Source organism: Leucoraja erinacea, chromosome 33 (assembly GCF_028641065.1).
Source record: "Leucoraja erinacea ecotype New England chromosome 33, Leri_hhj_1, whole genome shotgun sequence".
Taxonomy (NCBI): domain Eukaryota; kingdom Metazoa; phylum Chordata; class Chondrichthyes; order Rajiformes; family Rajidae; genus Leucoraja; species Leucoraja erinaceus.
The window spans coordinates 17716436-17742311 of record NC_073409.1 but is presented as its reverse complement, the minus strand read 5'-3'; the positions used below and the strand labels follow the sequence as shown (position 1 = coordinate 17742311).

Genomic DNA, 25876 nt, shown 5'->3' with positions numbered 1-25876 from the left:
ACGGCCTGCTACGACCTCCTACAAACTCGTGACGACCATGCTGCGAGTATGAGTCAAGGGAAAACTCGGCATAGGTGGTGAATTAGGTTGTGAAAGTGGGACAGGCCCTTCAGACATAGCTCTCAGGACTAACGGAATCAAGGGACATGGGGAGAAAGCAGGAACAGGGTACTGATTTTGGATGATCAGCCATGACCACATTGAACGGCGGTGCTGTCTCGAAGGGCAGAATGGCCTACTCCCGCAGCTGTTTTCTCTGTTTCTATGTAAGTAGGAAGGAACTGCAGATGCTGGTTTACACCGAAGATAGACACAACATGGTGGAGCCCCAGGGAGCCGAGTTTCTCCGGCATGTTGTGTCTCTCTGTGGAATAAAGGGAACCGAGAGGCAAAAGGAAACGATGAAATGGAGAAGGGTAGAAGCATGTTGAGGAGGGTGCTGCTCACTGTGAGGGGCGGGCTGAGCTGTCCAACACTGTCCTGCCCGTCGTGTCCATCCTTTGGATAACAAGGTGATCTAGGACCATCTTCTTCTTGGCTCGCTCAATGATATCTTCTTCCACTGTCCCTTTTGTAACCAGCCGGTAAATATTCACCTGAAACACCAGGACAAGACCTTACAGGCCATGGGCATTGATGATCATCCTCGTTATACCCGCTGTATATAACATAGAGTTATGTCCCGCTGAGTTACTCCCTCATTATACGTCTACAGTATCTTCTAGTTATACCCTGTGTGGGCAAGGCAACACCACTCAGGTAGAATCGCCGCTTCTGTTCATTGGTAAGTGTAACGAGTCTGGACAACTGTGAATTTGTGGAATCCCCTGCCACAGAGGGCAGTGGAGGCCAAATCACTGGATGGATTTAAGAGAGAGTTAGATAGAGCTCCAGGGGCTAGTGAAGTCCAGGGAAATGGGGAGATGGCAGGCATGGGTTATTGATCGGAGACGATCAGCCACTATAAATGGCTCGAAGGGCCAAATGGCCTCCTCCTGCACCTATTTACTATGTTTCCATGTTACTATGAAAGGGTCAGCACCAAGGAATGATATTACAGCTATTCCTAATTTTTCTTTTGAGGCACAGCATGGAAAGTGGCCCTTCGACCCACTGAGTCCATGCCATCACCCATTCACACTAGTTCTGTGTTATCCCACTTTCTCATCCACTCCCTACACACTAGGGGCGATTTACAGAAAGCAGTTAACCAACAAGACAGCATGTCTTCGGGATGGGGGGGGAGAAACCAGAGCACCCGTAGGAAACCCACGTTGTTTCCATACCCATCTTCCTGCATCTAGCCTTTCTTAAGGGGGTTGGACAGGCTAGATGCAGGAACATTATTCCCGATGTTGGGGGAAGTCCAGGACAAGGGGTCACAGTTTAAGGATAAGGGGGGAATCCTTTAGGACCGAGATGAGAAAAACATTTTTCATTTTTCACACAGAGTGGTGAATCTCTGGAACTCTCTGCCACAGAAGGTAGTTGAGGCCAGTTCATTGGCTATATTTAACAGGGGGTTAGATGTGGCCCTTGTGGCTAAAGGGATCAGGGGGTAGGGAGAGAAGGCAGGTACAGGATACTTAGATGGATGATCAGCCATGATCATATTGAATGGCGGTGCAGGCTCGAAGGGCCGAATGGCCTACTCCTGCACCTATTTTCTATGTTTCTATGTGGTCACAGGGAGAACGTGCAAACTCCACACAGACAGCATCTGAGGTCAGGATCGAACCCGGGTCTGTGGTGCCGTGAAGCAGCAGCTCTACCTGTTGTGCCACTGGGGATCAGCTCCTTTCCCACGAGGGCTCCCTCTTGCTCAACTTGTGTCTGTTAGACACCATTTGATGAGCCACTGACAAAGAGTCGTGCAAAACGATGGTTGGCGATTCTTCTCGTGATCTCCACCCTGTTCTCACTCGCCGTCTTTCGCTCAGGCGACTCTGCAGGGCCCACCTGGTTTAGTCCAATACAACTCAGGGGCACTGTGGCTAACACTGCTACCCAAGTGGAAGGAAGATTCAACTACTTTGGCATTTCGACAACTATTTTGGCATTTAAAAGTCTCGCAACATTTAAGAGGGTTTTACATATGTGAATGGATATGCTAAGAATGGAGGGATATGGATCGTGGGCAGACCAATTAGGTTAGCTAAATTTAGCATCATGTTCAGCATGGACGTTGTGGGCTGAAGGGCCTGTTCTTGTGTTGTAGGGTTCTATATTTTATTGATTTTTCCTGGTGCATTCTCTCTCAGTGTGATGCAGAGTGGTACTTTTATCCAATATTTTTTGGGAGGGAAAGCTTTTTAACGAATTATTTGCTTTCTCACGAATACAAAATGAAGCACAAATTCGGAAAATAAATATTGAATTGTAAGCCAAGTTTAACTAACTGACCCGTGTGCACGTCATTGAAGTCAATGCTTCTTCCCCACCAATCTTCCATGAACAGCAAAGGGAAATTGCTGGCATATTTTATCGTTGAGTAACTGGAATATTTTACTGCTCTGTAACCCAGCTACAGGTATCTGCAATGTGGTGTAACGCTGAGAACTATATTCTGCACTCTGTCTAAGAAGGAACAGCAAATGCTGGAAAATTTGATGTTTTATCGTCATATATGTCCCATATAGAACGATGAAATTGTTACGTGCATCAGCACAGCAGAATATGTAAACCATGTAATAAACAAGAAGAAAAGTTCAGAGTGTGGGGGCAGCCAGTCAGGACTCACCCTGGGCTCGCTCCCGTGAGGGGCTGAGACTCTCCCGTGAGGGGCTGTGGCGAGACTCCCGTGAGGGGCTGTGAGCTCCCGTGAGGGCGGCCTGGCGAGGGGCTGAGACTCTCCCGTGAGGGGCTGTGGCGCTCCCGTCGGAGCGGCCCAGCTCGAGGTGGAATGGCGCTCCCGTGAGGGCGGTCCGGCTTGGGGCTGGAACGGTGCTCGGGTGGCTGGGACGGCGTTCTGGCGGCGGTATGACCTGAGTCCTGGGTTCAGCCGCGGGCCAGCGGCTGCGTCTGCTGGACTGGAGGGCGGCAGCTTCGACCACCCCGGGCCGCGGTGTTTGAGCCGGCCAGTTTGCGGGGTTCGGTGAGCCGCGGGACTGTTTGTGCCATCGCCCGGTGGGGAATCGCCTCAGCGCAGAGGGAGAAGAGGAGGGAAGAGACTGCAGCCCCAAGATTTTTGCCTCCACCACAGTGAGGAGGTGCTTGGAGGACTTACTGTGGTGGATGTTAATTTGTGTTTAGTGTTGTTTATTATTGTATGATTGTATGTATGACTGCAGGCACGAAATTTCGTTCAGACCGTAAGGTCTGAATGACAATAAAGGAATTCAATTCAATTCAATTCAATTCAATATAGACACATACACATGTTTGTGTGCCCATGGTGTTTCACAAGCTGGGGAGCTGAGCAGTTCAAGGTGGTCGCTGAACTGACCCCCTGTCCCCCCTGTAACATCACTGACCTGTTTCTTTTGGCCTATCCTGTGAGCACGGGCCTGTGCTTGCAAATCATTCTGTGGATTCCAGTCAGAGTCGAAGATGATGACAGTGTCAGCGGAGGCCAAGTTAATCCCGAGCCCCCCTGCTCTTGTGGAGAGGAGGAAGCAGAAATCCTGGAGTGGGGAAAAGTAATCCAGAATTAACCTTGGCTCACGGGGCTCGGAGTGGCTCGTTCAGTTTAGAGATACAGCGCGGAGAAAGGCCCTTCGGCCCACCGAGTCCACACCGACCAGCGATCCCCGAACACTAACATTATCCTCCATACACACTAGGGGCAATTTTTTATTTTACCGAAGCCAATTGACCTACAAACCTGTATGTCTTTGGAGTGTGGGAGGAAAACCGGAGCCCACAGAGAAAACCCACAAGGTCACATGGGGAACGTACAAACTCCGTACAGACACCACGCGTAGTCAGGATCGAACCTGGGTCGCTAGCGCTGTAAGGCAATAGCTCTACCGCTATGCCACGGTGCCGCCCTTAAGTTCAGTTAGTTCGGATGGTTAGTTCCGAGATACAGCATGGAAACAGGCCCTTCGGCCCACGCCAACCATCGATCGCCCGTTCATACTAGTTCTATGTTATCCCACAATCTCACATTGGGGACAGTGGATGTAGCTAAAACAGGTTGGGTTAATTCACACTAAGGGTGTCACAAGGGCAACAATGGATTTATTTACAGCAACTTTCAAAAGGAAACAATACATATTTTAAGGGCGAAGATTTATAAAGCGACACAAAAATAGCAAACAATGAGGACTAAATGGACAGGTCCTTGCTTGCTGTTCGGATCCAAGCATAGAATGACACAGCAAACTCACACATGTCCATGTTTCCCCAGTTACTTGCTATTTCAGTGCAGCAAAATTCACAACATTTTTGTCCTTATAGATTCACCTCTCTGTTCGGCCTCAAGAGCTCATATGGAAAAACTGAGCTGGGCATCACCAAGGATGAAAAACAAGAGTAAAATGAGCACAAAGAATGGGAATTGAGAACCAGAGGAGACAGGTTTAAGGTGAGGGGGGGAAAGATTTAATAGGAACCTGAGGGGTAATTTTTTTAACACAAAGGGTGGTGGTTTATATGGAATAACCTGCCAGCGGAGGTAGTTGAGGCAGGTACTACGAGTAGTTGCTCTACTCAGCAGCCAAAAATGTGTAGCCTCCCTTTGATCTGGTATTTTGTTGGTTCACATGCTTGATCAATGGTGTTTTATCATTAATGTTTTATCATTATTAATGTTTAGTGTTTTCTGAGTCATTGGTAACTGTCACTGTATGTCATGTTGTTACTTGTGGGCGGAGCACCAAGGCAAATTCCTTGTATGTGAATACTTGGCCAATAAACTTACTGACTTACTTACTATTGCAAGGTTTCAGAAACATTTAGACATGTACATGGATAGGATAGGTTTAGAGGGATATGGGCCAAATGCAGGCAGGTGGGACTAGTGTAGATGGGTGTCCTTGGGCAAGATTTACAGGCAAGTGGTACAGAGGAGATTTACTAGAATGTTGCCTGGGTTTCAACAACTAAGTTACAGAGATAGGTTGAATAAGTTAGGTCTTTATTCTCTGGAGCGCAGAAGGTTAAGGGGGGACTTGATAGAGGTCTTTAAAATGATGAGAGGGATAGACAGAGTTGATGTGGACAAGCTTTTCCCTTTGAGAATAGGGAAGATTCAAACAAGAGGACATGGCTTCAGAATTAAAGGACAGAAGTTTAGGGGTAACATGAGGGGGAACTGCTTTACTCAGAGAGTGGTAGCGGTGTGGAATGAGCTTCCAGTGGAAGTGGTGGCGGCAGGTTCGTTGGTATCATTTAAAAATAAATTGGATAGGCATATGGATGAGAAGGGAATGGAGGGTTATGGTATGAGTGTAGGCAGGTGGGACTAAGGGAAAAAAGTTGTTTGGCACGGACTTGTAGGGCCGAGATGGCCTGTTTCCGTTTTGTAATTGATATATGGTTATAAGTTGGGCCAAAGGGCCTTGTTCCCATGCTGCTTGACTCCATGAGATGTGACAGATCACTATCTAAAGGGCTATCTAAAGGGGGTCTTCAAATGACAGAAACTGAACAATTGTACAAATAGACAAGGTGCTGGGACAGAATCCGCCCGGTTAACGGGGCAACAGGTGACACCTTTGTTTCTATGGACCTCGGGGACATGCGGAGGTGCTTATTTGTAACACAAAAGAGAAGCAGGCATGGAGGAGGCCACTCCGTTCTCAGAATTGAGATGAAACAAGAGAGGAAACATGAGAAGACCAATGGTGACGGCAGCACTGCGAGTGAGACAAGTTTAGATTTCTCCCTAAATGGATCTCGGGATGAGAACGGCAGTAAGAGGGGTGTTGTGGGTCGTACTGCGAGGACGTAAGGCCAGTGTGATAAATCAGCCCAAACCAACTCGTGTATCCTTCCTTTGAAGCCCTGGTTCACAGCAAGAACTGAATGCGCACACGCCCGAACGAATGAACCCTGCCACCGACGCTCAAACTACAGCTGCTCACCGGTGCAACAACTGCGGCCCGTGCAGTCTCCAGCCCACAACACTGACTGATCAAGGATTACTACCAAGCAAACAATTTAGACAGCAACTCCGTGAGGCACGCACTGACAGAATTCATAGTTTGTGTTCACATTATTAACGATCTAGTTCTGCGCAGGTATACACCTGTGCTATAAACATTTATGGAACATATTCCCGGAAATGTGTTATGTATGATTATGGAGATAGATCAGCCTAAAATAGAAGAATTTCCACAAGGATTTAGCCTTGGAGTTTACTTGATTCAACCTTGAAGAAGCAAATGATACCAAAATGAGCAAGCAAGCATTTATTAATGAATAGATGACATAGGAGTTATTCAACAATCCCAGGATGAAATAATTATTTAGTTATATAATTTATAGTTAAATAATAAGATGGTCGGCGGGGACTCTGTGGCCGAAGGGCCTGTTTCCACGCTGTATCTCTAAACTAAATACTGTATCATATTTAGCCTGGGATCATTTATTTAGCCTGAGATTATTGATCCAAGGGTAAATATTATCGCTTATTATTTAGCTATAAATTAGTTGAATAATCTCAGCACCAACGATTGATAATGGGCTCTGCTTGAGATGGTGTGGTTCAGCTCAATGCCAAGTTCTGGTATAAGAAGAGGTATAAATGATCAATTCCTTACCTCAGATGCTTCTGCGTTGAAGTGGTCCAAGGCTTGTTTTCTTAATTCCCCTTTTATAGAGCCATCTAAACGCTGCAATATGATCAAACAGGAACATCTTCAGTGCACATTCAAAGGACAGGGAGAGATTCTGAAAGCAAGTTCAGGTTTCACTTCTATTTTTATTCCGACGGTCCAAAATAATTCTGGTTCTTGCCTCGTCAACAGGTCCCGAGACTGCCCCCGGCTGAGTACCCTGAGCAAGAGGGCTCGACTGGCAGCACAGGATCACTGCCCACTGACATTAAAATTCCTTCCGAACTGTTGAGCTCAGAAGAATCTTATAGAATCACAGCAAGGAAACAGGCCCTTCGACCCAACCTGCCCAAACCAGCCAACATGTCCCAGCTACACCAATCACAACTTCGTTTGGCCCATATCCCTCCAAATCTGTCCTGTTCATGTACAAGATACAAGATACATTTAATTGTCATTTGGACCCCTTGAGGTCCAAACGAAATGCCGTTTCTGCAGCCATACATTACAAACACATAGACCCAAGACACAACATAATTTACATAAACATCCATCACATCGCTGTGATGGAAGGCCAAATAAACTTATCTCTCCACTGCACTCTCCCCGCCCCGATGTCAGAGTCAAAGTCAAAGCCCCCGGCTGGCGATGGCAATTGTCCCGCGGCCATTAAAGCCACGCCGGGTGGTGCGAGGTCGCACACCGGGTCTTGGTGTTAGAGCCCCCGGCGTGCGCTCGCAGTCCCGCGGCCATTCCAAGCCGCGTGGGGCGGTGATGTTAGGCCCCGCTCCAGGAGCTCTTCAACCCCGCAACTCGGGCGGGGGAAGTCGCCGTTGCGAGAGCCCTGAAAAGCAGTCTCCCTCCAGGGACCCACGGGCTCCCGGTGCCGCCGTCCACAGACCTGCCGTTGAAGCCTCCGACTCTCCGGTCGGGCCGCAGCAGCAGCAGCAGCAGCGCTCCTCCACCGCTCCACCCGCTCCGGACTTGGCCAGCCCCGCGACGGTGACGGTGAGTCGTCGGCACCAGAGTCCCCGGTCTCTTCCTGTTGGAGGCCGCTCCTCGTTGCAGCCCCAACGACAACGGAAACCCGACGAGAAAAGGTCGGGTCTCCCGTGCAGGGAGAGATTTAAAAGTTTCCCCCCCCCCCCCCCACCCACGCACACACCCCAGCAAAAAATAACAAAAACTACATAAAAACAGACAGAAAATAATAAAACGCGGACAGACTGCAGAGGCCGCTGCTGACGAGAGTCGCGCCGCCCACCGGTATGAATGGTACACAGCTGTCTAACTGTTTCTTAAAACGTTGGGATAGTCCCTGCCTCAACTACCTCCTCTGGCCAGCAGCTTGTTCCATACACCCTTCAACTTTTGTGTGAAAACATTACCCCTCAGATTCCTAATAAATCTTTTCCACTTCACCTTAAACCTATGTCATAGCTCATTGAAATATTGTAAAGGTGTAGGGTAGATGCTAAGTTGACATTTCCACTGGCTAAAAAGCTTAAGCTTAACATACAATTTTGGCCACTCAAATACCATCATCTAAAGCGTGGAGAATTTTAGGAACTCTTTATTCCAAAGGACAGTGGCGAGTGAGTATTTTTGTAAATTGATGGCTGATATTTAGATATGAAGTCAGGGGATATGTGAATAAGCCTTATTAATGTTTTAACCCAAACCGACCCTACGATCACGTTTTAAACCGGACTCGACAATGGGGCCATTATGGACCCCACCCTTCCTGAGGTCATCTGTTGCCGGCCCTGTTTGTTTCTGGCCTTCACTATCTTCCAGTCTGAAGAAGAGCTGTCGATACTGGTAATTGCAGATGGTGGTATACACAACGAGACACAAAGCACTGGAGAACATGGATAGGGGACATTTCAGGTTGGCATGGTGGCGCAGCTCTAGAGATGCTGTTTCACTGTGCCATGGATCCTCGTTCGATCCCGGCCCTGGGCGTTGTGTGTGTGGTTTGCACGTTCTTCCTGTGTCCGCATGTGTTTCTTCCGGGTGCCCCAGATTCCTCTCACACCCAAAGACATGCAGGCTTACATGCTAACTGGCCTCTGTAAATTGCCACTAGTGTGTAGGGAGTGGATGAGAAAATGGGATCGTAAGTGTGTGTCGGAACACTAGTGCGTAAGGGACTCGGTGTTTCCATGCTATATCTCTAAACGTCTGTCTGCAGAAGGTACCTGACTCAAAGGGGTGGGAGATTGCAACCTTCACGTGGTCCACCCTGTTTCGACAAAAGCAATCAACCCGACATGCACAAACAGATTCGATCAAACAGAACAAGTTGTCTTCAGACTTTAGGCTGTGCACGCCATACGCAAGAAGAACTGACTGAAAACTCAGAGAATCTGCCTGATCTGCTGAGTTACTCCAGCACATTGTGTCTTTTTATGTACACCAGCATCTGCAGTTCCTTGTTTCACCAGTCAGTTGCCTGGAAACTGAGTCTTGAGGTACCGAGAAGACATTCACTAACTGCTGGACTTGCTGTGCCCGCAGTGTACACATATATCCCCCAACAGCAATGGCCCTCTGCATCTCTAGAACAGAGGGAGCTGCTGACCTACTTATGCTGGATTCTGACGCAAGAAAAAGATTCTACTTCCCGGCACTAACAAACACAGGGAAGGATCGCAAGGAAGTTCGGCATATCCCCGACAACTCTCACCGATTTCTACAGATGATCCGAAGAAAGCATTTTATCGGCATGCATCACAGCCTGGTTTGGGAACAGCTCCATCCAAGACCACAAGAAATTGCAGCAAATTGTGGACGCAGCCCTGACCATCACACAAACCAACCTCCCTTCCAAATACTTTCTCCTCCCCTTCTCAGCTCTCCCTCAGCCCACTGGCTCTACCTCTTCCTTTCTTCTTCCCGCTACCCCCCACCCTCACATATCTTCTGAAGAAGGGTTTCAACCTGAAACGCCACCTAATTCCTTCGCTCCATAGATACTGCCTCACCCGCTGAGTTTCTCCAGCATTTTTGTCTACCCTCCCTTCCAAATACTCCATTTACACCTCATGCTGCCTCGGCAAGGGACAGTCAGCAGCATAATCAAGGATGAGTCACACCCCCCTGGCCACTCCCTCTTCTCCTCTCTCTCATCAGGCAAACGGTACAGAAGTGTGAAAACGCACACCTCCAGATACAGGTAGACAAAAATGCTGGAGAAACTCAGCGGGTGAGGCAGCATCTATGGAGAGAAGGAATAGGCGACGTTTTGGGTTGAGTTTCTCCAGCATTTTTGTCTATCTTCCATTTTTCCAGCATCTGCAGTTCTTTCTTAAACACCTCCAGATACAGGGACAGTTTCTTCCCTGCTGTTATCAGGCAACTGAAACATCACACTCTTAGATAGCAGTCCTGAATTGCTATCTACCTCATCGGAGACGATCTTTGATCAGACTTTACTGGCTTTACCTTGCATTAAACGTTTCTCCCTTATCAGGTAAATCACCCGGTTGTAATCATGTATCATCTTTCTGCAGACTGGTTAGCACACAACAAAAGCTTTTCACTGTACCTGGGTACATGTGACAATGAACTAAAACTGAAGACACAAGAAATGGCAGATGCAGGGACCTGGAGCAAAAAGCACAAAGTGCAGGAGGAACTCAGTCAGCATACGGTCCCAACCCAAGACATCGTCTGTCCATTCCCTCTACTGACACGGCCCGTTCCCGCTGAGTTGCTCCAGTACTTTGTGCTTCGTGAAGCATTAATTTGCTCAACAGTTTTTGCGGTGGGAATTACCGGTGGGGGTTTACCTGGAAGGGGTAGTGTTTAATGGTCATGTACTCGGCGAGGATATCCAACATGCGGACCATCTGTGAGAAGATGAGTACCCGGTTTCCACGCTCACGGAGCCTGGTCATCAGCTTGTCCAGCAGGATCAGCTTGCCACTGCTCTTGATCAGGTTCTGTAGAGAAGTCAGCCAAGTCAAGTCAAGTCACTTTTATTTCTACAGCACATTTAAAAAACAACTCTCGTTGACCAAAGTGCTTTACATTGGTGGAGGTACTAACGTTATACAACAGTGGTTCATAGATCAAATACAAACATCACTACACACATATAGCCCTCGCTCAGAGGACGTCAAGAAAGGCTTGGGAGTAGAGATGAATTTTAAGTCTCAACTTAAAGGAGTCGATGGAGGGGGCAGTTCTGATGGGAAGAGGGATGCTGTTCCACAGTCTAGGAGCTGCAACCGCAAAGGAGCGGTCGAAGCTGGACAAAATGAATCATCGCTTGCAACCTCATCTACTGTATCCGTTGTTAACGAAGTGGGCTCTTATACATCGGCGAGATCTAACGCGGACTGGCCATCGTTTTGCTGAACACTTTCGCTCAGTCCGCATGAACCTACCTGATCTTCCAGTTGCTAAACATTTTAATTCTCCTTCCCATTCCCACACTGACCTTTCTGTCCATTGTCAGAGTGAGGCTAAACACAAATTGGAGAAACAGCATCTCATATTTCACTTGGGCAGCTTACAGCCCAGCAGTATGATGTTGATTTCTCTAACTTCAAGTAACCCCGACATTCCCTCTCTCTCTCTATCCCTCCCCCACCCAAGTTGCACCAGCTTCTCATTTTTACCCATCAAACAGTTAACAATGGCCTGTTTCTTTTATCATGGTTACTTTTTTACATCTTTCATTCATTGTTCTTTATCTCTCCACATCATCGTCTATTTCTCTTGTTTTCCTTTTCCCTAACTAGTCCGAGGAAGGGTCTCGACCTGAAACATCACCCATTCCCTCTCTCCAGAGATGCTGCCTGTTACTCCAGCTTTTTGTGTCTATCTTCAGTTAAAACCAGCATCTGCAGTTTCTCCCTACACAAATTAGCTGCTGTCTAGACAAAAACACAAGAAAGGTTTGGCAAGAATGGAAAGAATTGGATTGGAATGGCACATTTTTGGCAGCAATACAATATGCAGTCCGCCTGGACCTACCTGCTCCCAGTTGCCAAACACTTTAACTCCCCTTCCCATTCCCACACTGACCTTTCTGTCCAAGTCCTCCTCCAATGTCATAATGAGGCCCAACGCAAATTGGCGGAACAGCATCACATATTTTGCTTCACCAGCTTTCAACCCAGCGGTATGAATATTGATTTATCTAAAATCAAGTAACCCTTGCATCCAATCTCTCTCCATCCCTCCCCCACTCGTCGTACCAGCTTCAAAGTCGTCTTGTTGAGTCTCATTGTCTATACTCGTTTTGACACAGCCCACGGCTAACAATGGCCTGTTTCCTTTACCATCATTACTTTTTCATTCATCTCTTCTATCACCGTCTAAATCTCCCGTTTCCCTTTTCCCTGAGTCCCTCAGTCTGGCCTCGACCCAAAACGCCACCTATTCCTTCTATCCAGAGATGCTGCCTGTCCCGCTCAATTACTCCAGTAATTTGTGTTTTTCACTGGTGTAAACTAGCATCTGCAGTTCCTTCCTACATACTATGTTCAATGTTTTTTGACTACACCTCCAATTGAGAAGTCAGTGTTAGGGATGAGAGTAAATAGAGACCCAATGTAATGGGCACCCTGTCTATCATGTAAATACAAGGAACTGTAGATCTAGACACAAAATACTGGAGAACATGGATAGGTGACGTTTCACAGAGTACTGGAGTAACTCAGCGGGTCAGGCAGCATCTCTGGAGAACATGGATAGGTGACATTTCACAGAGTGCTGGAGTAACTCAGAGGGTCAGGCAGCATCTCTGGAGAACATGGATAGGTGAAGTTTCACAGAGTGCTGGAGTAACTCAGCGGGTCAGATAGCATCACTGGAGAACATGGATAGGTGACGTTTCGCAGAGTGCTGGAGTAACTCAGCGGGTCAGGCAGCATCTGTGGAGAACATGGATAGGTGACATTTCACAGAGTGCTGGAGTAACTCAGAGGGTCAGGCAGCATCTCTGGAGAACATGGATAGGTGAAGTTTCACAGAGTGCTGGAGTAACTCAGCGGGTCAGATAGCATCACTGGAGAACATGGATAGGTGACGTTTCGCAGAGTGCTGGAGTAACTCAGTGGGTCAGACAGCATCACTAGAGAACATGGATAGGTGACGTTTCACAGAGTGCTGGAGTAACTCAGCGGGTCAGACTGCATCTCCGGAGAACTTGGATAGGTGACATTTCGACCCGACACGAAACGTCACCTATCTATGTTGTTCAGGGGGTGTTGCTTGACCCGCTGAGTTACTCCAGCACTGTGCCCTGTTTTTTAATGATGATTTTTGATCATGATTCCTTCACAGTGATGCAGACATCTGCAGAGTTTGGACTGGGATGGGGGGGCAGAGGCTTCTCAACAGTAAGGTCCACCTACGTGCAACAACTCCAGGTTGGTTAGCATCTCGTTATCCTCGCACGGCTTGACCAGGTAGCAGTGATTGCAGCATTTCTTCAGCTCCATCATAATGTTCAGGAAGCTCGAGGAGGACCCCCTGCAGCCCCTGGTGAGGGCCTTGTAGTTCCTGGTCAATATCCACCTGCGGCGAGAGGATTCATGAGCACCCACGTCACGATAAAACCACAGCGCGGTCGTGCGTCAAACACCGCACCTTGACACCATAATCAGCCGATGACCATAGAAGAATAAGGGGTAAGCCATTTAGAACGGAGACGAGGAAACACTTTTTCTCACAGAGAGTGGTGACTGTGGAATTCTCTGCCTCAGAGGGCGGTGGAGGCAGGTTCTCTGGATGCTTGCAAGAGAGAGCTAGATAGGGCTCTCAAAAATAGCGGAGTCAGGAGATACGGGGAGAAGGCAGGAACGGGGTACTGATTGGGGATGATCAGCCATGATCACATTGAATGGCGGTGCTGGCTCGAAGGGCCGAATGGCCTACTCCTGCACCTATTGTCTATTGATGCTGGCGATACGACACCCAGCACAGTGAAGCAGAGATAAGTAGAGATCAGGTCTCCGCCTCTCAGGTTTCAGGTGAGAGGGAAAAGGTTTAATAGGAACCCGAGGGACAACTTTCTCACAGAGAGGGTGGGTGGTGGGTATATGGGACGAGCTGCCAGAGGAGGTGGTTGAGGCAGGTGCCATAACAATGTTTAAAAGACATTTTGATAGGTACATGGATAGGGAAGGTTTAGAGTGATATGGGCCAAACACGAGCAGCTCGGATTAGCATAGATGGAGCATCTTGTTCGGCATGGGCAAGTTGGGCCGAAGGGCCAATCTATTCCATGGAGCGCAGAAGGATAAGGGGTGATCTTACGAAGGTGTACAAAATCATGAGAGGAATAGTTTGGGTAGGTGCAGAGAGTCTGTTGCCTAGAGGAGGGGAATCAAGAACCAGAGGACATGGGCTCAAGGTGAGGAGGGAAAGATTTAATAGGAATCCGAGGGGTAACTTTTGCATGGAACGAGCTGCTGGAGGATGTAGCTGTGGCAAGTATTAACGCAACCCTTAGAAACATTTAGACAGGTGCATGGATAGGATATGCTTAGAGGGATATGGGACAAATGCGGGCGAGGGGGATAGTGTAGCTGGAACATGGTTGGTTTGGACAAGTTGAGCTGAAAGGCTTGTTTCCACGCTGTATCACTCTATGTATCTGTGCACTGTGGAGGGTTCGATTCCAATTAAGTGAAGTATTTCCGCTGACTGGTTAGCACGCAATAAAAGCTTTTCACTGTAGCTCAGTGCACGAGACAAGAGACTAAAGCATTTGGATGTGACACAGACTCTGTCTTCTCGCAGACGTTGAAGTTACCCTCGGCTGCAGGACACAGGGGCTGGAGGGACTTACTTGTAATACTGCTTCTGTGAGGCTGACATCTCCACCCGTAGAATCTGTTCAACTTTGGCAGGGAGGGATTTCTCGACGTCTTTCTTCACACGCCGCAGCAGGAAGGGCTCCAGGACCCGGTGCAGGCTCTGGAATCCATTCTCCCGCCCTTTGCCGTGCTCTTCTTCAAAGTCCTCCCAGGAGTGAAACCTGGAGGAAGACACAAGCCGGTGGTCAGGCAGCTTTTGCAAATCCTTCCCGACACACAACACGCAGCACCTCCACCCTCTCAGTGCCACAGCCGAGCACAACTCAGTCTCTGGGAATGAGCAAACATTGCCGCGGCAGCATCTCGAATATTCGGTCAAACGGGCGGAGGAATGGTCAAGGAGGAATCAATTGTGTAGTATTAAGTAGGTATGTTACAAAACCTACCTGAATCGCCATTGGGAATCTGCCCAAAGCCATGTCCGCGATTTTGGCGCTGTTTGGAGGGGGCGGGTTTAAAACGCGATTTTTACTAGGCTGTTCCAATCGCAGATGTTCAGGCTAGTAAATCATTAATGAAAAATCGCTGCAAGACCCAGTCGCAAAAGGTATTATTAGTTTTATAGGCCTCGAATAATAGTTATAATAGTTTTAAAATTACTGTCTCACTCCGCAACCTCTCGCAGCCCCAGGGTTTTATAAAGCAAACAATTAAAGGTATGTACCTTATTTTTACATTAAATGGGGCATGTATATAACCCTGTATATAAAGTTATCTATAGCGAGTAGTTCATTTTGGGCTTTTTATATCCCGCAGTATTTTTCTCGGCATTTGAGGGCACTAATCCAGCGCGATGTGAACGTTCTAAACCAGCGCGTTCACATGAACCCACTAGAAAGCCGATTTAAATGGGCATTTATTTACAGCAATTGAACACTAAATTCCTTCCATTTGGCCTATAAATTAATGTAAATTAGATATAAAAATCATGTTATATTGTGAATTATTTGTGAATAATCTTTGGACACTTAGGCTATTTAAAAATGTTAATCTTTCCTTAAGAAATGGGCTTTTGACTATCCAAGATCACAGCTTTTTTGTAATGTCCATTGAAAATCAATAGGGAACAAGATGCTAATTTCCGAGTATGAAAATGGCCATAACTTTTTTAATACTTGAGATATGAAAGTGAATTTGGTGTCAAATTAAACTTATTGTTATGCTTTATCTGATGGGATAAATTGCAGACTTGATTTTTAAAATCTCAAAATTTTGTAACATTGCTATATTAAGGCCAGGGGCGGGGAGGGAGGGGTTGGGGGAGGTGCAGGGGGCGAGGGTGGGGGAGGGGCGGAGAGGGAGGGTGGGGACGGTGCGGGGGCTGGGGGAGGGAGGTTGGGGGAAGTGCAGGGAGGGAGGGTGGGGGAGGGGCGGGGGCACGAGGGTGGGGAGGGGTGTAGAGGGAGGATAGGGGAGGTGGGGGGAGGAAGGTGGGGGCGGTGTGGGGAGGGAGGGTGGAGGAGGGGTGGGGGGAGAGACGGTGGGGGAGCGGCAGGGGGGGCCTACTTTTCAGGCATGATGAAGTGCAGGAGTGACCAGAGCTCCTTCAGCGAGTTCTGCAGCGGCGTGCCCGTGATCAGCATGCGATGGTTGGAGCGGAAGTCGATCAGCGTGCGGTAGAGCAGCGAGTCGTCGTTCTTCAGCCGGTGGGCTTCATCAACGCCCAGGAACGCCCAGTTTATATTCCCCAGCACGTTCTGAACAAGAGAGGCGAGAGTGTTAGCACCAACCCGCGGCAGCCACTTCACCACAGTGCAGAGACCAACAACTGCAGTGGCTGGGTCACCACCAAACGACAGAGTGCTGGATTAACTCAGTGGGTCAGGCAGCATCTCTGGAGAACATGGATAAGATGACGTTTTGGGTTGGGATCCTTCTTCAGACTTCACCACAGGGGGTGAGCTAGAGAGTCAGACAGCGTGCAAACAGGCCCTTCGGCCCAACTTGCCCTCGCCGACCAACATGCCCCATCTACACTAACTGTGTTTGGCCCATATCCCTCCAAACCTACCCTATCCATGTACCTGTCCAAATGTTTTTTTACATATTGATAGTACCTGCTTCAACTACCTCCTCTGGCAGTTCGTTCCATACACCCACCACCCTTTGGGGAAAAATGATGCCCCTCTGGTGAAGGCATGTTGGCCTTCATAACAAGAGGAGTTGAATATAGGAGCAAGAGGTCCTTCTGCAGTTGTACATGGCCCTAGTGAGACCACACCTGGAGTTTTGTGTGGGTTTTGGTCTCTATCTGAGGGAGGACATTCTTGCTATTGAGGGAGTGCACCATAGGTTCATGAGGTTAATTCCCGGAATGGCGGGACTGTCAAATATTGAAAGAATGGAGCGACTGGGCTTGTGTACACTGGAATTTAGAAGGATGAGAGGGAATCTTATTGAAACATATCAGATTATTAAGGGATTGGACACGGCTCGAGGCAGGAAACATGTTCCCGATGTTGGGGGATTCCAGAATCAGTTGAGCACCCGTGCGAAAATGACAGTCACGAGAAGAACGTGCAAACTTTGTACAGGATCGAACCCGGGACTGTAAGGCAACAACTCTACCCCTTTGCCGCCCTTGGTCAATGTTTGAAGCCAAACCTGGCTCATGGAGTCAGCCATGATATCAATTAATGGCCTGGAGGCCCGTTTCCCTGTCCAGTCTAGGTCAGCAGTGTCCAAACATTACACTGGAAGGAAGAGTCAGATTTCAGTACTAGCCTCATTGTTTCAAGATATCGGTCGGAGCTGTGGCCTTCATCAGTTAATAGAGCAGAAATAGGCCAGTCGACCCATCAAGTCTACTCCGCCATTCAATCATGGCTGATCTATCTCTCCCTCTCAATCCCATTCTCCTGCCTTCGCCCCATAACCCCTGACACCCGTACTAATCAAGAATCTATCTCTGCCTTAAAAACATCCATTGACGTGGCCTCCACAGCAGTCTGTGGCAAAGAATTCCAGATTCACCACCCTCTGACTAAAGACGTCCCTCCTCAGGTAGACAAAAATGCTGGAGAAACTCAGCGGGTGCAGCAGCATCTATGGAGCGAAGGAGATAGGCAACGTTTCGGGCCAAAACCCTTCTTCACTTTGAAGAAGTTCCTCCTCATCTCCTTTCTAAAGGTACGTCCTTTTATTCTGAGCCACTGGTCCTGGACTCTCCCACAAGTGAAAACATCCTCTCCACCGAGCCACAGTGAAAAGCTTTGCTTCACATGGTTTTCGGATCAAATCAGATAAGACTGTGCATGAATACAATCACACAAATGCAATCACCTTGTCCTTCAGCAAGATCTCGTATGTTGTTATCAGGACGTTAAACTTCAGCCGTTTTGTCTGAGGATGTGTCCAGTCGTATTCTCTGATCTGAGTGAGAGAGAAAGAAATCTCGAGTTAGAACAAAGGACAGTACAGGAACAGGCCCTTCAGCCCACAATGTCTGTGCCGAAACTGATACCAGGTTAAACTAATCTCATCTGCCTGCAAGTGATCCCTGCATATCTAAAAGCCTCTTCAACACCACTACCGTCTCCACCTCCACCATCACCAGAGATGCTGCCTGACCCGCTGAGTTACGCCAGCAATTTGTGTTTTCCTTTGTTTAAAACATCGCCTGGTTAACAGAGGCCCATTATTAACTCCAACATGATCACACTGAGGGATACAAAAATGCCGGAGAAACTCAGCGGGTGCAGCAGCATCTATGGAGCGAAGGAAATAGGCAACGTTTCGGGCCGAAACCCTTCTTCAGACACACTGAGCCCTAGGAATAACATCTCACCCTTAAAACGACAGAAACATCACCCAGACAGCTGCATTTAACATGTGCAATTGTGCTCCAGTTTCCAAGCAGAGCCTATGAACAGTAATGTGAAGGAAGGAACTGTAGATGTTGGTTCGAAACGAAGATAAGACACAAAAAGCTGGAGTAACTCAGCGGGACAGGCAGCACCTCTGGAGAAAAGAAACGGGTGACAAAGTCCGAAGAAGGATCTCGACCCAAAACCCTCACCTGTTCTTTTTCTCCAGAGATGCTGCCTGTCCCGCTTTATTGAGTTACTCCAGCTTTTTTGTGTCTATCTATGAACTGTAATCTTTACAAGATATTCTGAGGCTGAGGAGCTGAGGGGGCAAGGGAAGGCACACTCCCGTCCCGAGCTCTGAGGTGCTAGACTGCCAGGACTTGAGAGTCTGAGCTATAGGGAGCAGTTTGAGCAGGCCACGGCTTTATTCCTTGGAGCACAGGAGGACGAGGGGCGATCTTATAGACGTGTGGTACTAGACTCCCCGAGGTTAGACAGTTTATCAGATGCTAATTAACCTGCAGTGCATTTGAATGAATGAATGAATGCTTTATTATCGCGTGTGACAAAGTCACAGTGACATTTCTTTGCTGACATACCCAAGGCATGACAACCCTGACAAAGCACCCGCACCAGATCCCCCTATGTTCTCCCCCCATCCCACTCCCCCTCCCCGTCCCTCACAGCGGTTCCCCCACCCCGGGTCCTCCATTGTTCTCCCCTCGCCTCCCCCCCACCATCCCCCATTGCATTGGGTGCAATTTGAAAGGCCGCCATCTTGGGCAAGCGTTTGCACGCAAGGCCGTGCACGCAAGGCTCTCACTGACCGTGCTGCGGCTCATCACGTCGCCGATGTAGACCACCACGTTCATGCTGGGCTCCCAGATCTCAAACTCTCTCTGCCAGGACGTCAGGGTGGACAGTGGGACAACCAGCAGGAAGGGGCCGTACAGCGTGAGCTGGTTGAACAGGTTGGAGAGGAAGGAGATGGTCTGGATGGTTTTGCCCAAGCCCATTTCGTCGGCCAGGATCACACTGTTGCACCTGAGGGCGAGGAGGAAGAAAAGAAAACTGTCAGAAAAACGGACCAAAGCAAAGGTGCGACTGGACTCCAGAAGCTAAACGTGCCACACGCTATCCAGGTCCGAACACACACAGATCTTGGCTGAAGTCTCTAATTTTAAACGTTTGACTATGTTTTGAAGCCTCAACAAGTCACCAACTTCAATTGTCATTGAGCCATAAGAGTCTTACAACATGGAAACAGTCCACTTGTCCCAACTTGCCCACAGCGGCCAACATGTCCCATCTACACTGGTCCCACTTGCCTGTATTTGGCCCATATCCTGTCCATGTATCCAAAAGCAGGCAGGTGGGTGTAGTAGAGATGGGCCAACTTGGGTCAGCATGGACAAGTTGGGTAGAAGGGCCTGTTTCCATGCAGCACGACTCCATATCTGCATGACATCTACCATCATTCTGTATTATTAGTTGTTCAAGTTATTTTAAACCAAAGTTAATTTCCTTACACTCCTCTTCACTCTGCATTTGGTCTTCTCAACCTTATCCAGGAATTTTTTTTGCGCACATTTCTCCAAAGACTGATAAAAAAAATATTTAATTTCCCTTAATTTCCTTTATTCCCCGGTATAATTTCTGTAAGAAAACCACATTAAACTTTGGTGAACCCGCACCATATACATAATAGCAGAAACTCAGTCTGTCTTACGATACGTGCAAACCTAGTCTCATATTATTTTCCTTTCTTTATCATTGATTTGATCTTTTGTTACTGAATTGGCCAATTTACTGAGTCCTTGGGTTTCCTGCTTTTTCCTTGGCAACGTTCGAAGCTTTTCCTTTAAAAGTCAGTATTAGATTTCTTCTCGATAGTTACATAAAAATGTTTTCATGTGAATTTGCCAAAGGGTGCAATCCTATTTTTAACTCACTTCATCAACTCCTCCAGGCGAGGGTGAAATATCAAATCCAAATTGTATCCTCAAAATGTGGCACAGCGGCAGAGTTGCTGCCTCACAGCGCCAGAGACCCGGCTTCGACCCTGACTACGGGCGCTGTCTGTATGGAGTTTGTGCGTTCTCCCTGTGACCGCATGGGTTGTTCTCCGGGTGCTCCGGTTTTTTTCCCCACACTCCAATGACGTACAGGGTTCCCGATGTTGGGTGAGTCCAGAAGCAGGGGCCACAGTTTATGAATAAGGGGTAAGGCATTTAGAACGGAGATGGGGAAACAAGTTTTCACACAGAGAGTTGTGAGTCTGTGGAATTCTCTGCCTCAGAGGTCGGTGGAGGCCAGTTCTCTGGATACTTTCAAGATAGAGCTAGATAGGGCTCTGAAAGATAGCGGAGTCAGAGTATATGGGGAGAAGGCAGGAACGGGGTACTGATTGGGGATGATCAGCCACGATCACATTGAATGGCGGTGCTGGCTCGAAGGGCCGAATGGCCTACTCCTGCACCTATTGTCTATTGTCTCCCATGAGTCCAACTCGGCCCCCAGGACAGAGCCAGGCCTTCCTGATTACATTTAGTTAATAACTACATAAAAAACACGAATCAAATGAATCGCAACGCCACGAGTACATCCAAACGCGTACTTGCACCAGGAATGAGCGAGCCAATTCAGACCCTCAAGTTGGTAATCCCTCAACTCCAAGCCCTCACTACCGATATAGGAAGGCTGGGTCTTCATGGCGACGAACCTTGGCCTCTGTTTCAACACCTGGAAAAGACGAAAATTCAGTTTCTATTTATTTTTCAAACATTGAATTTGCAAAGTCCCCTGTGAAATGGGGGGGGGGGGGGGGATGGGATTGTTTTGAGGGTCGCTATAGATTCAATGGGCCGACTGGCCTTCTGCTCTGTTGGGGGGGAATGTGAGAACTAAGTGGATGGGGGGTGGCAACAATGTTGAAACATGTCCACGAGTAAAAAAATACTTGTGATGAAAAAAAATTGTTACTTTTACTCGTAGGAGCTCGTGAAGATACTCGTGGAAGGTCGTAGGAGTTGGTAGAATACCGTGAGTTGATTTTTTTTAAGGACGCACTATCTTCTAATCAACTGCCTACTGGCAAGTACATCTGTCCTTGCAGGCAGACAAGAGCAGGCTTTGTAGTCACATCTCTTTGCTTGGGACTTCCCACTGAAACGTACTGTCCACAGTTCACCCATGTCCGGTAGCTGCATGTTCACCCATCACCCATGTGATTGAGTCCATCTCCAATTAGTGACGTCATAAGTTATAGGAGCAGAATTAGGCCATTCAGCCCATCATTCAATCATGGATGATCTATCTTTCCCTCTCAACCGTATTCTCCTGCCTTCTCCCCATAAACCCAGACACATGCAATCAAGAATCTGTCAATTTCCGCCTTAAAAATCCCAATTTCTGCAGAGATGATTCATTCTACTGGGTATCACCAGGGTTATCTGTATCCATCATTCCTGCAGTGGGGACTAGGACAGGGATAATGGTTCCAGGGATGGGGGATTTCAACTACTCGCTGTAGTTTATGATGGAGGGGGAACCTCATTGAAACTTACCGAACAGTTAAAGGGCCAGAAGGAATGGATGCGGAGAGGATGTTTCCACTAGTGGGAGAGTATCGGACCAGAGGCCATAGGCTCAGACTGAAAGGACGTTCCGTTAGAGAAGAGATAAGGAGGAATTTCTTTAGTCAGAGGGCGGTGAATCTGTAGAGTTCATTGCCACAGTAGGCTGTGGAGGCTGAAAATTGATATTTTTAAGGCAGAGATTATCAGGTTCTTGATTAGTACCGATGTTAGGGGTTATGGGGAGAAGGCAGGAGAATGGGATTGAGAGGGGAAGGTAGATCAGCCATGATTGAATGGCGGAGTAGACTTGATGGGCCGAATGGCCCAATTCCGCTCCTGTAACTTATGAAATCTGCTCTATGCCTGCAGTTTCAGAGCTACATATAGGATCAATGAATAGAGATGGGATTGGGTAAATTTAGAGACTCAAGTTTGCCGCCTTCTATAATCACAAAGAAAAAACACTTGTTTCAAAACCTCACGACAGCGAATCGCACAACTTTGACAATGAACCCATCACATTTTGGGGTCAAGTTTACTTTTGAGAAAGAGAAGTCGCACTGGACACGAAAGGTGGTACCTTGACAAACGACAATCACCTTGCAGTCTTTTGAGGGAATAGTTTTGGAACTGTGGCGGTTATGGAAGGCATCGATGCAGGCCTGGAAATTTCTGGAAATAAGTGCTCCGTCCTCCCAGCTGCAGTCTATGTAGGGCAGCCCCATCCACTTGCACAGGTAGTCGGGCTGGCCGGACGGCGGGGTTTTGTGGCTGGAATGCGCTGCAGCGTAAGAGTTCAGTTTAGTTTATTGTCCCGTGTACCGAGGCGCAGTGAAAAATGTGAGGCGGATAAGAGTCAGTCCTCGCCCGGATAAATACGGGCGGCGTGGTGGCGCAGCGGTATAGTTACTGCCTTATAGCGCTAGAGATACAGGTTCGATCCTGACCGCGGGTGCTGGGGCTGCACGGAGTTTGTACGTTCTCCCTGTGACCTACGTGGGTTTTCTCCAGGAGCACCGGTTTCCTCTCAACACTCCAAAGAACTATAGGTCAATTGGTCTTATTAAAATTGTAAATTGTCTCCAGTGTGTGTAGGATAGTGTTAGTGTGCGGGGATCGCTGGTCGCCACGGACCCGGTGGGCCGAAGGGCCTGTTTCTCTAAAGTCTAAAGTAAAGTCTAAAGTAATGTTGTACTTTCTGTTTGAAGAAATTATTTAATGTCATGATTTACTGCAACAAAGTAAACATGGTGCGGAGCAATGGCAAAGTTTCCAAAGACTAGGTGATCCAATGTCCTAGGTGTGGTTTTAGGGAACAATCAATACTGCTGTTCCAGTGTGAAGCATCCATCTTGTGTGCAAACAGGTAACAATACCCCTTCTCAATATAATAACAAGAGCTAAGGGTGCATGCAACAACCAGGACAGGAGTACTGAACAATGTGAGGGAGGCTTTAGAGAAGCAGAAACCCCCTCGGAGATTAAGGCTGGGTGCAGAGAAGATGTACGAGGATGTTGCCAGAACTCATGGTCATGAGCTAAAGGGAGAGGTTGATTGAGCAGGCCTGGACTCTATTCCTTGAAGTGCAGGAGGATGAGGGGTGATCTTATAGCGCTGTACAAAATCATGAGAGAAACAGACTGGGTAAACGCACAGAGTCTCTTGCCCTCACAGAGTCATCAAGAACCAGAGAACATAGATTTAATAGGAACCTGAGGGGAAATTATTTTTACACAAAGGGTGTTGCGTATATGGAACAAACTGCAGCAGGACGTAGTTGAGGCAGGCACTATCGCAATGTTTAAGAAACATTTAAGGCAGGTACATGGAAAGGATAGGGTTAGAGGGATATGGCCAATGCTGGCAGGTGGGACTAGTGTAGATGGGACATGTTGGCCGGTGTGGGCAAGTTTCCGTGCTGTGTGAATCTATGATTCTATTATATTCATAAGAGTGATCAGAAATACTTACATGAGGCGTCAGAATGGCTGGTTGATGATTTACTTGTCTTCATAGCTAAGGAAGAAAGACAATTTCACTTAGGGCTCCGAGATAATTTCACTTAGCACATGTGGTAGACACACAAACTGATGCAGAGAAACTTCCACTTACTGAACCAATGTGCCTAATTCCTTACAGAATGTTTTTTTGATTTTTTTTATAATTTAGAGTCAAGTGTGTTTTATTGTCATGTGTCCCAGACAGAACAATGACATTCTTACTTGCAGCAGCTCAACAGAATATGCAAATAGTACACTGTGAATATAATAAATGAGAAAACATATGTGTGTGTAATTGTATGTGTACATACACATGCACGCACACATACATACACGCAAGAAACATACACACAAGAAACAGACAATATTAGTGCAATTAGTGCTGCACCCGCTGAGTTTCTCCAGCACTTTTGTCCACCTTCGATTTTCCAGCATCTGCAGTTCCTTCGTAAATATTAGTGCAATAATAGTCCATGTAGTTTAAAGCTACATAATTAATTAATGGCAGAATGAAACACACAATGACTTAGAAAAATTGTAGATACAAGAAACTGCAGGTGCTGGTATACAAGGGGCAGCAGATGCTAGTATGCAAAACAAGACACAGAGTGCTGGAGTAATTCAGCGAGTCAGGCAGCCTGTCTGGAGCACATGCGGGTGGCGTTTCTTTATATGAAGAAGGGTCCCGACCTGAAATGCCACCTGTCCATGTTCTCCAGACATGCTACCTGACCCATTATAGGGTATATATAGCAGCACGTTAGTGTCTTGACCTGGAATAACTGTTCTGCAATCCTTTGCTCGATCAATGATCAATGTAGGATGAAGACAACATGGGAACCTGGAGAGCGAGGAGGTCCAAATAAAAAAAGATCTCTATCTTTACGGAATTGAACTCTGCTCATGAGCAGAGCATCACCATTCCTGGTAGGAGCTGGCACTGTGTAAAGTACTTTGTGCTTATTGGACATTAGGGCATTTTATTGCCAGATGGACTCATTTTTAATACAGAGCAAAATTCCATAATCTCACCCTAAACTCCAGTGTTAATTGTGAATTGAATTTGCTGGGTATACATAAGATAAGCAAACGAGACAACTTGCATTTATAATGCGCCATTTGCAACTCTTTCCCTCACTTTCTTCCCCTACTCTGGGCAAGAGATTCGGTGCGAGTACCCAATCTATTCCTCTCATGCAACTCTTTCAAGCCTCACCCAGTATTTTACACTTCAAAATTAATGACTGGATTCAATGTGGAAACACAACGGCCAAGTTTGACACAACAGGCTTCTCTGCAAATTAACAGTTTGTTAACGAAACGATAAAATGTTTTAGTTATTACTCCCATTCAGTCCGTACAGACAATGTCACTTTAATTCTCTACCCCAGTCCCATTCTGAGCTTTGACCTCCTACAATGCACGTTTGAGATATGACACTTCATATTCGCTGGATATGCACTCTTCAACTTAACAACTTTTTAGATAGCCACTCCTTTCTTTAGATCCCACTTTCTCCGCAGATAAGAGTGTTTGATTCTTTTTTTTCCCTTTTGAGTCTCTCGCTCGCAGTTATTGTTTCCTTGACAATGGCGGCCTGTGCCTGACCACGGCCATTCCTCTGCGTTTCCTGCTTGCTTTCCTTTCCGGGGTTGACAAAGGGTTCATGACCTGAAACATCCTCCCCCCTGCAGATGCTGCCTGGCCTCCTGAGTGTTTCCCACGTTTTGATTTTTAGCGGCACAGTGGCGCAGCGGTAGAGTTGCTGCCTCATAGCGCCAGAGACCTGGGTCCGATCTGTACGGGGTTTGCACGTTCTCCCTGTGACCACGTGGATTTTCTCCGGGTGCTCCGGTTTCCTTCCACACTCCAAAAATGTGCAGGTTTGTGGGTTAATTGGCTTCAGTAAAAAATTGTAAATTGACCCT

At 47.4% G+C, this 25876-nt stretch overlaps 1 protein-coding gene across 7 annotated transcripts in view; it reads right to left on the bottom strand.

Moving 5' to 3' along the window:
• The window catches only part of chd2 (chromodomain helicase DNA binding protein 2), a 121511-nt gene that overhangs the window by 38285 nt on the left and 57350 nt on the right, over positions 1 to 25876 (bottom strand). For all 7 annotated transcript variants that reach the window (XR_008726126.1, XR_008726125.1, XM_055661483.1 and 4 more), the window contains 12 exons: positions 23920 to 23964; positions 22547 to 22728; positions 20987 to 21111; positions 19197 to 19413; positions 17843 to 17932; positions 16067 to 16257; positions 14533 to 14721; positions 13094 to 13256; positions 10517 to 10669; positions 6708 to 6779; positions 3474 to 3623; positions 448 to 596 (listed from right to left, as the gene is read on the bottom strand). Coding sequence is in view for 5 of the 7 variants with exons in the window: in XM_055661483.1 (XP_055517458.1) it covers positions 448 to 596; positions 3474 to 3623; positions 6708 to 6779; positions 10517 to 10669; positions 13094 to 13256; positions 14533 to 14721; positions 16067 to 16257; positions 17843 to 17932; positions 19197 to 19413; positions 20987 to 21111; positions 22547 to 22728; positions 23920 to 23964 (1726 nt within the window). In the remaining 2 variants the exon portion in view is untranslated. The remainder of the gene's footprint in view (positions 1 to 447; positions 597 to 3473; positions 3624 to 6707; positions 6780 to 10516; positions 10670 to 13093; positions 13257 to 14532; positions 14722 to 16066; positions 16258 to 17842; positions 17933 to 19196; positions 19414 to 20986; positions 21112 to 22546; positions 22729 to 23919; positions 23965 to 25876) is intronic.